Source organism: Lampetra planeri, chromosome 2 (genome assembly GCF_965212315.1).
Source record: "Lampetra planeri chromosome 2, kcLamPlan1.2.h2, whole genome shotgun sequence".
Taxonomy (NCBI): domain Eukaryota; kingdom Metazoa; phylum Chordata; class Hyperoartia; order Petromyzontiformes; family Petromyzontidae; genus Lampetra; species Lampetra planeri.
In genome coordinates this window covers 31,479,938-31,494,070 of record NC_136108.1, presented here as the reverse complement: position 1 = coordinate 31,494,070, position 14,133 = coordinate 31,479,938, and the positions used below count along the sequence as shown (strand labels likewise).

The window sequence follows — 14,133 nt, the reverse complement described above, 5'->3', positions numbered from 1 at the left end:
GAGTAATTCCTGCAGTCACGAAATCTGCAAATAAAGTTCAAATTAAGTAGAAACACAGACACGTTCCTAAAACAAGCGCCGCGTTAAGCGACGATTTGACGCATGGGCGTAAATAATGCTCGTCTGAATCAGCAAAATTAGCCATCCGTTTTTTTTTCTCCTTCCGAGGACCAAATGGGACCCCCCCCGCCCCCCGCCTGCCCATCCCCCTGCCCGCAACTCCCTCCCCCACCCCCACCCCACCTTGAGCTCGGCAGGGTTGTTGGGGAAGTTGCGCGTGTACATGACGGTCACGTGGTGGCGCAGCCACTGCAGCAGCAGCACGACGAGCTCCTGGTACTCGCGCCACTGCGTCTCCACCTCCTGCCCACGCCGTCACGAGACGCACGGGGAAGGAAACAACAAATTGATCGCGTGCGTGCGATATTCCGCTACGGTTTCCAAAACTGTGTGAATGTGTTTGTCCGCGGGAGATGTTTAAACAGCGGTATGGAAAGCTGAACCGGGTAAGATGTGTAGTTGCAAATATTCCTCTTTGCTCCGCAAGCTTTGGGCAGTAACCCTTCGGTTGACGCGGCCGCTTATCAACAAGGGGAGTTCCCCAATAGCAACACGACTCTGCGCCACACGTACGTGCAAACTGGGCCATCGTCGCGACGGCTATCTTGAGCGCACCGTCCCCCGTCACAGACGGACAGGTGGAGCTACTGCATAATTTGCTTGGTCGTTCATTGCTCGTTCGTTCGTTAAATCGTTGGGTCATTCATTCGTTAATTAGTTCGTGCGAACATCCGTCTGTCCGTCCGCCCGTCGGCTCCCTCGCTTCGCTAGCCGGCCACCTGGCCGGCTGGCCGTGTACGCACGTGCACTCTGCATGCGGCGCTCACATTAGCGTTGGCGCCGTCGGGAGCCTTAGGGATGGCGTCGTAGAGCGAGGACACGTAGGTGATGATCGACTTCTCGTCGGGCGATGCCACGTCCACGTCTGGGGGGAAGGGATGGCGGCGTAAGTTCCAGCGGGTGGAGCGCGGGGCAGGAGAGACGCGGCGCTCGGATTTAGCGGTCAATCGCAGGTTTGGAGTTTCAGACGCACATGCAAAGTATATGTGTGTGTGTCATGAAGACATTGTTTATAATTCTAGATTTGAAGTTTTCGTGACTGCAAGGATTCATACTCTTAGTTTTTTCGGTAAAGTCACGTAGGTAAAAAAATTAAATTTAAATTAATAAAATAATTAAAATCACAACGTTTCGGAGGCAACACAAGTCTCCGTCATCAGGTGGGACCGTCACTGCTAGATTTGTGAGGCCTCACTTGATACAGCAACTCTGGCTGTGACGGTCCCACCTGATGACGGACACTTGTGTTGCCTCCGAAACGTCGTGATTTTTATTATTTTATTTAATTAATTTTAATTTCATTTTTTTACCGTCGTGACTTTACCGAAAAAACTGAGGGTACATTGTTTATAACCCGATAAATTTTTGTTATCAAAGGTAAAAAGGTACTGCTGGCGTCCAGGAGAGGCAGGCGCGCGCCGCGTTTGACCGCGACGCGCCGAGCTCTCGCGCGGCGGTGCCGTGAACACGACCCCTCCTTCCCAGCGCCGCCGTTAGCGGGACTGCGTTCGTTTGTCTTTTAATCCGATAGCCAAACACGCACGGCCGGGGGCGGTGAAAACAGGAGCACCTGCCGCTCGCGAGTGTCACGGGCAGCCTCTACGGGGTCCCCGACGCGAGCTCACGGGATGGACGCGCGAGCGACGCGCTGCTGGCGACGCGCGCGGCGTGACGGTGTCACACCTTCGGGGTCGAGGAGCCTGGTGACCCCCAGCTCCCGCTCGGCGGTGGAGAAGGCGAACTCGAGGTTCTCCTGGTTGGAGCGGCCGTGCACCTGCTTGAGATCCACCAGCTCTGGCCTGTGGCAGTCGAGACACAGAGGCAAAGGTCACCCGTGTAGCCTGCGCAGGCTGTTGGGGGGGGGGGGGGCAAGTGCTGTTAAGCGAGCACCCACGGAAGCCGACACACGCGGCACGTGAGGGGGCGGGGTGGCCAGCACCGCGGCCCGGCCGCCTTTGTCTCCCCAGTGCAGATGATGACGCACAGCAGCGGGTACTCATGGGGAGCCACCGCCCGGTACTGTGCCAGTAACCCCGACCTCCCTCCCTCCCCTCGGCAGTGACACTGCCCGGCGACAGCGTGTCCCCCACTTGTCGCAGAGCTTCGCGGTTAGAATCCAGCTGCACAGGGACAGCTGACCCCGGGGGCGCCCCTAGGCTAGCCCACACAGCAGCAAAGGCAAACATCGCCCCCGCTCCACCCCCGCAACCCTAACCGATGCCCCAGGTCACTCTTGCAAATGAAATTCATCCTGGTCTCCAGCTGGTTAAACAACAACAACTTGAAACGTGAACTTGGAACTCCATCCCCTCCCACCTACCCCCAGCCCCTAGGCCCACCCCTCCCATCCTTCCCCCTTCCTGAGTGGTGGTGGGGGGGGGTCAGTGCGAGCCGCACTTGTGCTTGTGGATGATGGCGGTGAAGAGTTTTCCGTCACGCCAGGACGTGGTGAAGTTGTCGCACTTGACCCCGGGGTAGCCCTCCACCATGCGCTTCGACCAGAGCAGCAGCTTCTCCTTGGCCGTCATGTCCTCGGACTGGCCGGTCACCTGGATGTCCGAGATCTGGATGCGACAGAGACGGCGCCAGCACCTGTCATTAACTTCGTCATCGTCAACGTCGTCGTCATCAACGTCGTCGTCGTCATCAACATTGTCGTCGTTATCAACGTCATTATCGTCAACGTCGTCGTCATCAACGTCATCGTCATCAACGTCATCAACGTCGTCGTCATCAACGTCGTTGTCGTCGTCAACGTCGTCATCAACGTCATCGTTGTCATCAACGTCGTCATCAATGTCGTCGTCGTCATCAATGTTGTTATAATGAACGTCATCAACGTCTTCGCCATCATCATAACTGGCATCAACGTCACCATCATCATCAACGTCGTCGTCATCATCATCAACGTCGTCATCATCATCAACGTCGTCGTCATCATCAAAACTGGCATCATCATCATCAACGTCGTCATCATCTTCACCGACATCCGAATCGTTTTTTACCCACGGCGAGCGGCAACAGAGCGAGAATCTTTGTTATTAATCCTGGAGAAGGAATCCGATGAGCTACGAAGCTCGTTTACACAGGTGTCCAGCAGGGTCACGGGGTCAGCAAGTTACAACAACAAACAAGACAGAACCCGATAGGAGTGCAGAGTATAAGAAAGGTAAGCAAATCACTAAAAATAAAGCACACAACTTCAAATTGTAAAAATATATCAATTCATGCCGGTTTTTGAACATTAAATGCAAGCTTGGGCAAGGCTGCAAAATAACAAAAGTCCCAGACCACAGCAGGACAACACACGGTCCCTCAATAAAAATCTTACATTAAAATTGAACTATCGATAACATGGGTAAGGATCAGAGTTACAAAACACATGGGCAAATGTGGCCGTATCCGCCACTAAAATTCTGCCTCGGAAGTGAGATGCCATGCGGGGAATTGCAATGAGGGGGCAGGAGAACCGTGTGGATGAGAGAGAGAGCATGGGCAGGGCAATGAAAATTTGTCAAACCATTAAGGAGAGCGAGTGAACTTGGGTGAGGCCGGACGCGTCGCTCGACGGGGTGATGGCTACGGTCGGGAACAATTGACGGAGGGGCAGAGAAGTGATGGAACGCGTCCCGGGAAGACGGCCACTCGGGAGACGGGTCGATGAATTCGGTTCGTGTGCACCGTCGCTCATCATCACTAACCAACACTTATCGTCATCATCTTCGTCATCGCCACCACCATCATCATCATCACCGTAACTATCATCACCAAAATCATCATCATAAACGTCACCTTCACTATCATCGTCATGATGACCACGATCATCATTGTTACCATCACCACCACCACCACCACTATCATCATCACCTGGAAGTGCAGGATGATGGTCCATATGAGCCCCAGGGTCAGCTTGGGGTTGCCATCGGTGATGTCGTCATTTCGGATGTTCACCAACTTGATCTGCGAGACCGAGGTGACATCAACCCAGTCAGGTCAGATGGGCAGCACTAACACGTTCGCATTGCAATGAACAAAAACCCCTCCCGTCTTAAGCACGCCTTTGGTTCACTTCAGTTTCTCAAGAGCGCAGTATTTAACGCAGAGCGTTCGCTTACAGCAACCCAACGGCATTCGTTTATCGGGCCACAACCTTGCCGATGGAACTCGTGAAGTCGAAACCCGTCCAGAGTTTGTCGGCTTCAACAAATGCCGCTAGAAAACAGAGGCCGATGGCCCCTGAATGGTATATTTAATGATACTGATTGAGGCTGAGCAGAACCTGGTCTGCGTATACTGCAGTAGCGCGGAAATTAGCCTTCGACAAATACGCTGTGCATGAAGAAGGACTGAGCAATTGGGATGATGTTTACGGACATGAAAAGTCATAATCCGACGTGAAGAATCGCTCACCTCTCACCCTCTCTCCAAATCACCTCTCAGCGCCGTCGTTTCTTACACCCCCACCCCCTCCTCTCTCATCGCCCTCCTAAACCCCTCACCATCCTCACGCTCCTCACCTTGCGATGCTTCAGGTAGTCCAGTGCAATCTGCACGTTCTGGAGCCGATGAAATCGCATCCTTCCCTTCTCCCGCGGCTGCCAGGAGGGGGGGAGGAAACATGGATTTTTTTTATTAACGAAACATTTATTTTTGTATATATATATTTTTTAAGTCTCCCAAAAAAAGGTCAAAGTTAAGGACCACGATCGCAACAAATCTGCGCGCCAAAATAGGGGGGGGGGGGGAAAAAACCTCGCCACACTGTTCAGTAAACGGCGTCTCGTAAGAGAGAAATACACGTTGGGCCGACGGTTCGGGCAACGGCCCTTCTACCAGGTGGAGCCGGTGGCACTAATTCAGCGGGGTTGCTTTGTCCGAACAAACACCGCTGGATGAGGCCGCCGCGTTGTGAACCCGGCGAACCCGGATTGTTTCATTACTGTCCGCACGGCTAGCATCAGTGGCGAGTGGCACCGGTTAGGGTGGGGGGGGTCTCCATCCTCATCCCCCCACCCCCTGTAATTCCCAAGCCACGCTGACCGGCGTGGTGAAGTATGGTCAAACAGGGCCCGTGACCGCGGTAAATGGAGTGGGGGAGAATCTCGTCGAGCAGTGGATTGACAAAGAAGTGTACATTTTTGTTTTACTTTATTGTAAATAAACCCCGACGTGCAATAAGATGACCAAATAATAAAACTAAATTTTTTATACCTAGAGACAAAGGCAAAAGGTAGAATCGTTTTTAAAATATATTTGGCCAATAATGCCCCACCGGTGAACTTAATGCATTTGACAATTTATTTATTTAACAAAGCAGTATTAAAGCCAATTTTTTTTCAATTGCACTTCGTATTATTGCAATAAAATACATCATATGCAAAAGGGTTATTGCCCGAAACGTCGCCAATTACATATTTCTCCTTTTAAGGCCGCAACAGTGTTACTGATGAGAATGTCGAGTATTTTTTTCTTTGCAACCACAAAGCATTCAATCACAGTGCTGAAAATGGTATCCTAGGCTTGAAGCACCCGCACAACACTGCACACACGCACACAGCAAAACGTTCATCTCATCTTTACATTCCATCGTTTCACGGGATAAATATATATCATTGTGTATAGAAATAAACCTGAAGGTTTCTCGTGCTCAGGTGCATCAGCAAGCAGAAAACAGCAAACGACACCCGACAACATTTCCTCAAACACAAACACAGCAACGACATGCACAAGACACAACACACGTGCGTGCGTGCGTGCGGATAGAATGTCTGCGCGTTCGGAAAACGTGCCCTCTAAAAAAAACGGTTGCTGTTAATCCATTTGCGCATTCTCGCTGGTGATAGGTGCTCGCAAACCAAGTGCCACGGAGGTGGTGATGGTGGTGATGGTGGTGATGGTGGTGATGGTGGTGATGGTGGTGATGGTGGGGGGAAGAGTTATTTGTCGCTCACTCTCATTACCACGCTTAAAAATCAACGCTCACTCGCGGCGCAGGGCTTAATAATTTCAGCAGTGGCGGCTCCTGCGAAATCTCTCAGGGGGGGCAAATGTCTGGATGATTGATAAGGATAAGGTCCACCCATGCAATGGATAAATTAACAGCTTAAGCATGTAAAGGCAACTTCACTTCTTTAATATTAATGAAAAATAAAGTGACTCTTACAATACATCTTGTTTGTTTCTATCTCACTATTATTACAATTCACTTAGTTTCTTTAATTAAAGATTCCACTAGGTGGCGGCAAATAATATTGTTGACTGAAACGTGCTTACGTATGATGACGTAAGCACGTTAGTGCGAGCACTCCCGGAAGCCATAGAGAATGCATTGCAGCGCCCGCCGTTCGAAAAAAAACATCTTTGAATGTAAGTCTATGGGACCACACGGGACGATTCTCAGCCAGAGTGAAATCGCCCAAAAAGAGGCGGTACTCCACAGAATGTGACATGACGCTGATTCGACTATATCCAGAGGCACAGTAACGGCTGAGATTGGTGGTGCGTCGCCCAATCGCCCTAATGAAGAAACCGCCCCTGAATTTCAGCGACACGGAAATGTAAGTCTACACCCGGCAAACGCCGCGTCCAGTGCTTGCGCTTCTGTGGCTTACGACGGAGTCCACGCGTCGCCCACTCCAGCCTAGCGGCGACCCGGAAATTACTCGGGGGGTGGGGGGGGGATGAGAAATGAAGCCACACTCGCGACCACCTCCAAACTTGTACGCTACCTATTCGGGATGCAAGTTAAAGTGTTCACGATTTGTTACTGTAATGCAATCATTGTTGTTGTTATTAGGGCCCCCCCAGGATTCCTTATGACTGTCCAAACAAGCTTTCAAATTTAATTACGAAACTAAACGCAAACTAAACTATTTATAATTTTACCAGGAAAGGCCCACTGAGCTACAAAGCTATTTTTCAGAAGCGACCTGGCAATACATGTTCATTTTAAACGTGGAGGGGAAAACCTGAGGACCCGGAGAAAAATCCACACGACCACGGGGAGAGAGAGACACGCAAACTCCAAATATACAGCAGCAGGCGTCAGGGTCAGGATCGACCCCACGACCTCCTGTGTACCAGGCGAGGAAGATAACATCTCGCCACCGTGGTGCCCACACGACATGGCCGATACATCTCTGTTCTGCCATCTCCTCACAATCTCAAGGCCCAAGTCTGCAAAACCTGATATTCCTGCACTGACCAGGCTAACTCGGCTTAGCTTCTGAGAACATGATGTTTGAGACCTTCAGGGAGATTCGGCCAATATGTGAAACGTAATGTCATTTAACGCTGCTCATCCTCATATTACATCCACTGATGTTATGGATTTTCACACACTCAAAAGAAAAGTGATTACAGACTACGTATCTGTTAGTTGGCGTGCAAAAAAAATTAGATTTTCCAGCAGACACAAAGTGACATTTTTTTTTCACACACTGAAAAAAAATCCGAGGCCTTAATAGATATGAATGTTGTCGTTATTACTGTCATTACCGTATTCTCCATATTAATGTTATTCCCATAAGCACTGCGTTATAAACTGTGTCCTTTTGTATTGTGCAGGAACACAAAATTGAAGGCGTGCATTTTAATTTGGTGGCATGTCTCGACTCTTACGTCTCTCGCTTCTCTATTTGCTGTGAAGAAGGGTCATTGCTCGAAACGTCGCCTCTTATATTCTCTTTGTTATTAAGGCCACGGTGTTATTAAGCTGAACTATTTTTTATTTTTCGATTTAAAGCTTTCGTGACTGCAGGGATTCATCTTCTTGGTTTTTTCGGTAAAGTCACGTAGAAGGGAAGTAATAAAATAATAATATTATGTTTTATTTTTATCATTTTATTACTTCCCTTCTACGTGACTTTACCGAAAGAACCAAGAAGATGAACTATTTTTGTTTATTTTACCAGGTAAGGCCCACTAAGCTACATAGCTCTTTTTTCAGAAGCCACCTGGCCACAATGATCACTCAACGAAGGTGTCTTATCATTAAGCGAACATTTATAGCAGCCAAATACTCTGAGCACACGTTGATACTCAATGTGGAGGGGGAAAACCTGGAGGACCCGGACAAAAAATCCACGCGACCACGGGGAGAACGTGAAAACTCCAAATATATAAGCGTCAGGGTCGGGATCGCACCCACTACCTCCTGTATACCAGGCGAGGTAGTTAACATCTAACCACCACAATTCTCACAGCCCTCGTCACGCTCCCGTGCAGTTGCCTGCGTCGTATTTACACTCATAAATGTCGCCGGTGTGCCTTTTTAATCCAGAGAATACGGTAATATCGATGTAATGGTATGCTAATGATGATGATAATGAAAGCGTTGACTGTTGTGGATGTTAAATGGTATCACATTAATGCGCGGCCAACGTACCCCCTTCTCAGCGTCATTCCCGTCATGCTCGGCGCAGACACAGGCTGAGCCACTCACCAACCGCAAGCTGCGCATCACATCGCGTTCACGGGGCTGCCCGGCCAATAGCAAGCCAGGGGCGGTCGGGGTCAAAGGTCAGGACCAGTCAGGATCATAGGTGAAGTTTTGGGGGGATTTGGGGAGGAAGCCGGCGGGCAGGGAGCGAAGGGAAAGGTCCAGTTTGGGAGAGTTCGGATAAAATGAGGAAAATGTTAAAATAAATATAATGTCGGGAGGGTTAGACGCACAACGGACAGGGTGAACGGAAAAGATGGGATGTATTTTAGGAAAGATGGCAAAAATGCCAGAAATTAAATTAAATGCATAACATAAGGAGAGGACATTTTGGGTTGGGGGCGAGAGAGAGAGAGAGAGAGGAAGAGAGAACAGGACGACAGCAGTAAAACAAGGTAAAAAAAATTCGCAGAAAACAGAAACAACAGAATTATGAACAGCACAAAAGAAAGTTGAGATTGGTAATTAAAGTAAAATATGCGATGGTGTCTATGCAAAGGCACACTGATAAGCTGGGATGCTGTGTGGAATTACGTTTTAAACAATAATAATGATGATGATATAATAATAATAAATACTACCACAGGACTTTCTGAACAAGTCATGAGAAAAATGTGCGCGCGCGACAAACGTTCCGAATCATGAACCCAAAAATAAATCGACGTTGGCGCGAAAATATGACGAGAAGTGGAATTCTTCGAATACCAATGAGTCAGTCGATGGGGCGGGGGTGGGAGGGGAGGAGGGGGGGTGGCGGGAGTGGGGGGGGGTTGGGTTTTTACAGAGTCCAAGTTCGACTCCTGGTGACTGCGCCGGCCAAAGTGAATCGCGTTTGAGCAGCTAACGCCGGTCATGCGCAACAGGCCTCCTCCATGCATCGCAGCATTCCCCGTCGCTGGCGTACCAGCGTCTCGTTGGACAGAACCTCCAGCAGGGAGATGAGGTTGTGGCCATCGCGGAGGTCCTCGTAGAGGTCGTTCAGGTGCTTCCGTGCCTGCGGTGACGACGGACGGGACGACAGAACAGGGATACGGACAACGGGGGGGTTAAGTGGGTTTTGCGTTTTTAGGCAGGCGGCGGCGGCGTTGCACGTGGCCTCTGATCCAGCTTTCACTGGTTTCGCCTGGGGGGGGGGGGGAAAGGCAGTACAGCAAGTGTGGATCCCCCAACCTGTTCCAACGTGTATGGGATAAAGTGTTGCCCCCTCTCGCGCACGCGCGCGTCGGTGGGTTTTCTCCGGACGCTCCGGTTTCATCCCACGTGTAAACACTCATTAATTGGCTGAAAATATCTTAATACACAGAGGACCACAGAACTTGGAGGTTGCCGGTGAGTGGGGATTTTATGACTTTCCGCTCGTCTGTGGTTGCTCGCGCATCCGAGTCGTCCCCTATCTCTGTCTCTCTCTCTTCGAGAGCGAGCGAGCGAATGCTGCGTGACGGTGGAGCAGCGTTACGAGTCGAAATTATTGAATGGGCGCTTAAAACGCCCCAGCATCCCGCACCACCGATTAGCACTGTTGGCTATCTGGAGTGTGAAAGAAGTTCAACATACAGTACAAACATATAAGGGGCCTCACGTCATCACATCTCGGCCTGAATCATTGCAGTGCCCAGCCGCAGTTTAATTATTTTAGCCTCGGGGATCCCCTAAAGGCGGCTGCCCCTGTAGTATTAACCAGGGTGTCTGGTGGGATTGAAGCGCAAACCTCTGCGTCAGGTGGCAAACGCGATCCCATACGGCCACAGTCGCCACCCGTGGACGGGTAAAGGAACAGCCCTGCAATTTCCGAGTCATGCCACTGTCACCTATGTCAGTATATATATGTGACAATTCAATGCCATATGGCATTTCAAGAAAACCAAAGAAACCTTCCAATGATAATTTTTTTTACCCTTTTATCTGGCAACAAAGCTGGTCCAACACCATGTGAGACTAGGCTCTAAGGAAAGCTGTCTTGGGTGTGGACCAATCAACTTCAAGGACAGTGCATACATTATTAGAGTTATGTTTTTTGTTTGCATTACGACTGCAGGTATTGTGGTCTATGCAAACATGACTCCTTGTAACAAAAAAGGTGTCAGTTTTGTTGCCAGATAAAAGAGTAAAAAACCAATTATCATATTTTTTATTCTGACAAATGAGGTTCCAATAGTGTAAACCTTCCAATGTTCGCGAGCTAGAGACTAAAAAAACATCGTGAAGGCGGGAGTTGACGATGGCGTCGGAATTCTAGATTAGCCGGGAAAAAAAATCTGCAGCAGGGAAGGGGATGGGCAGCTGTCCTGGCAAAAAAAAAGTTGTGTGGATATATTGCAGGTAGTCTCTGTTGTTCTCCAAGTGTTGGGTTCTATCATGTGAACAAATGTGGCTGGATTTCTATAGCATAATAGCCACACAAATTTATGTCCGAGTTGTGTTCACATATTAACAAATTAGTTGACGTTGCTGCTGCTGCTGGTGTTGTTGGCTAGTGGTGCACAAGGCACACTTAACAAAACACATTCGTCAACTAACAATGTGACCTTAAAATGAAAAATATATGAGGCAACGTTTCGACCAACAGTCCTGCTAATCAGAATATTTGTTTTTACATTGAATTCTCATCAGGCCCCATGGTGTAAACAAGTGCAGTCTCCAACTCGTATCGTCCACTCTCTCTACTGGCCCCCTCTCCATTCATGTGCCATGAAGTAGGGTCATTGCCGGAAACGTCGCCTATTTAAAACAAATTATTTTTAAAGGCCACGCGCTTCTAATTGACACGGAAGGCCTCGAGAGTTTTTCCCGTTCACACCGGATCGTCGTTACGGACAGACGGACGGAGCCGGTTGCGCATTCAAGCCTTCGTTCGACCTTACAAATCGGGGGAAGACGTTCAAAGTTCCAAAATACGCGCACGCACAACCGCATGAGAGCAACATTGTGCTACTCTTCTCACGGCAGGCTGTTGTTAGTCCGACAACAAAACAGTCGTACCACGCCACTCGCGGTGACAGCCAGCAGCACGATAACCATCGGCCGCCACTGTTCACGCGAGTATTTCATGCCGAATGTACCGAGAGCATATAAGCCCCCCCCCCACCCCTCCACATTGTCAGCATCGTTATCACGATGAACATAACAGTTCTTTGCTCGTTGTCTACTCGATGCGACCGTGCGAATCCCAGACCTCGTGCGAACGAACCCAGCAGATTTGTTCGGCACTGGAGGAAGTAGAAAACACCGAGAGGTTGCCCAGTGCTGGCACGAGGTCTGGGTGGGTCGATGGTGGGTGGTGGTGGAATTTGCGCTGCAGACTTCACGACTGTGGCTGGAAGAGGTGGCCTTGGTCACAGCGCTATAGCCGGCGCCACTCAGATCCTGAGTTCGAATCCATGGATACAGCCGCCAGCCATTACACCGAGTTTCTCAAGTGCAGTGGAGGTTATGATCTCAGCCTGATCGGCAAAACACCACCACGTCAAATTGGGTTCTGCACTTAATTTGGCTTCATTCCAGCTCTCTGAGAAATAAATAAATAAATATCGCTTGACTGTCACGCGACGAACGTTTCTCTCTATAGCGGGGCGTGACGGAAAGTGCTGCCCGAAACTTGGGTTGATCAGTCGAGTCATCTGAAGGGACCTGGCTCTGAGATGTGAACGGCATCGCAATTGTAGTGGCATAGAATAAGTAATGCAGCAGCATAGTGCTGCCTGCTGGCAGGGAAGGGGATCTGCGGCTTACAGCAGCCCTGACGTCAGCAGGCCACGTGACACGCCAGAGGGGATATCTGGGGGGAAAGTTACAGAAGGGGCACGTGGGGCAGGTCCCGGGAAGCCGCTGGTAGGTTCTAGAAGGAAGGGGTGTGGCCAGGGCGGAGCTAGGCCACGCTGGGAGCATAAAAGGGGGCTCTGAGCGAGAGCTCGGGGCTGTCGTATGGAGTGGGATCTCCGTTGTGCTGTTGAAGATCGTCGCCATCGTCGCTGTCGTCTTCACTCGACATTGCGCTGCTAGACGGTAGTTGGCTGTCTCGTTTCAGCGCCGTCAGTGTTAGACGGCTCGCGTTGTCTATAGGCTAGCGACCCATGTAGAGTTGTGTATAAGCGAGCGACAGAAGAGTGTGTACCAGCGTAGGGTGTGTGTTGTGCAAAGAGTGCTCGGTTCAATAAAAGAAGTGCCTCCAACTTTTAGCGTCTCCGAGTTAGTCACTACACAATGAATGATAGAGCGGCAGTCAAACGATGGGACAGGCCCGAGAGAGAGAGTATGGCCGCAGCGGAGATGGAGCGAATAAAATCAGTCAAGTGTGCAGGCGCTCGATGGATCGCTCCATCGTGATAAGAAAGATAGCCGTGCCGGCTCGTGGGGGCCTTTGTCCAGCAGTGGATAAGATCGTGGCTGATGGTGGTGATGATAAAGAAGAAAGTAATGTGGATTTTGTGTAATTCACAAGAACCGGCCACTGTGAATCAATGGTGTTCGCCCAGTATGAAGACACGTGCACACCTCACTGCCTCTCTTAAACACTCTTTAAGTAATTAACGGTTATAATCAAGGCATTTCACGACGCTTAACGACTTCACGGCTCACCGTGTTAGGGCACACAAAGACAAAGATCCCCCGTGTAGCCTCAACAGGCGTTTGGGGCAAGTGCCGTTAGCGATGCAGCACCTATGAGGGCTGGCACGGCACACGAAGGGGTGGGTGGGCGGCGCGCCACGCTCGCACAACAAAGGGAAAGAGATGCAGACCCACAGACACGCACGCGCGCGCACCACACACGGTGAGAAAGGATTAGGAATTTAATCAGACATGCTGCATGTGAAATAGCATACCTCCGGTCTTCGGTGCTGAGAGTGGGAACGACGTAACATGAAGGAGAAAGGAAAGGGAAGAATGTAAACAATCACAGCGGAGAGGAGGGGAGCGAGTTGACGACGACGCAGGAGACCAAAACGAGAAGAGGTGCAACAGTTATGAAACGAGATACGAGAGTGGTCTTATTATCTAAACAATCACAGGCAAGGGGAAAGACCTCGACAAGATTACCCGTGATTGTTTAAATATTAAGTATGAATCTCAACCGTAATGACGAGTGGTTTTTAGTTACTGACGTGGCTTTAAATGAACGTTAACATTGCTTTCGGCCGATGCACCCTTCATGTACCCTGCGCCCATCATATCCGGGAAGCTAAACAGAGTTTGGGACTGGTTAGCCTGGTTAAGGGGCGCCACAGTGGCGAGATGGTAACTACCCTGCCTGGTCATGGGTTCGACCCCGACCCTGACGCCTGTATATTTGATCGAGTGGATTCTTCTCCGGGTCTTCGGTTTTTTCTCTCCACATTCAGAATCAACGAGCATTTAGAGCATTTGGCTGCTATACATTTCCACGTGATAAGCCACAACGCTGAGCTATCATGTGGCCAGGTCGCTTCTGAAAAAGAGCCATATAGCTCAGTGGACCTTACCTGGTATGAAAAAAATAGTTTATAGTACTTAGATGAGTCGCCATGATTGTTGAGCACAAATCAAAAGGCCGTACTTGCCAGAGGGGCCAGTGACAAACAGCACTATTACATGTGTCA

The 14,133-nt window shown here is 49.9% G+C and overlaps 1 protein-coding gene across 1 annotated transcript in view; it reads right to left on the bottom strand.

The window, feature by feature from the left end:
* LOC144724331 (microtubule-actin cross-linking factor 1-like) overlaps positions 1-14,133 on the bottom strand; it is a 229,210-nt gene that overhangs the window by 205,042 nt on the left and 10,035 nt on the right. The window contains exons 2-8 of the mRNA XM_078603370.1: positions 9,465-9,554; positions 4,638-4,715; positions 3,988-4,080; positions 2,518-2,684; positions 1,804-1,919; positions 888-985; positions 244-363 (exon numbers count right to left, since the gene is read on the bottom strand). Of these exons, the coding sequence (XP_078459496.1) occupies positions 244-363; positions 888-985; positions 1,804-1,919; positions 2,518-2,684; positions 3,988-4,080; positions 4,638-4,715; positions 9,465-9,554 (762 nt within the window). The remainder of the gene's footprint in view (positions 1-243; positions 364-887; positions 986-1,803; positions 1,920-2,517; positions 2,685-3,987; positions 4,081-4,637; positions 4,716-9,464; positions 9,555-14,133) is intronic.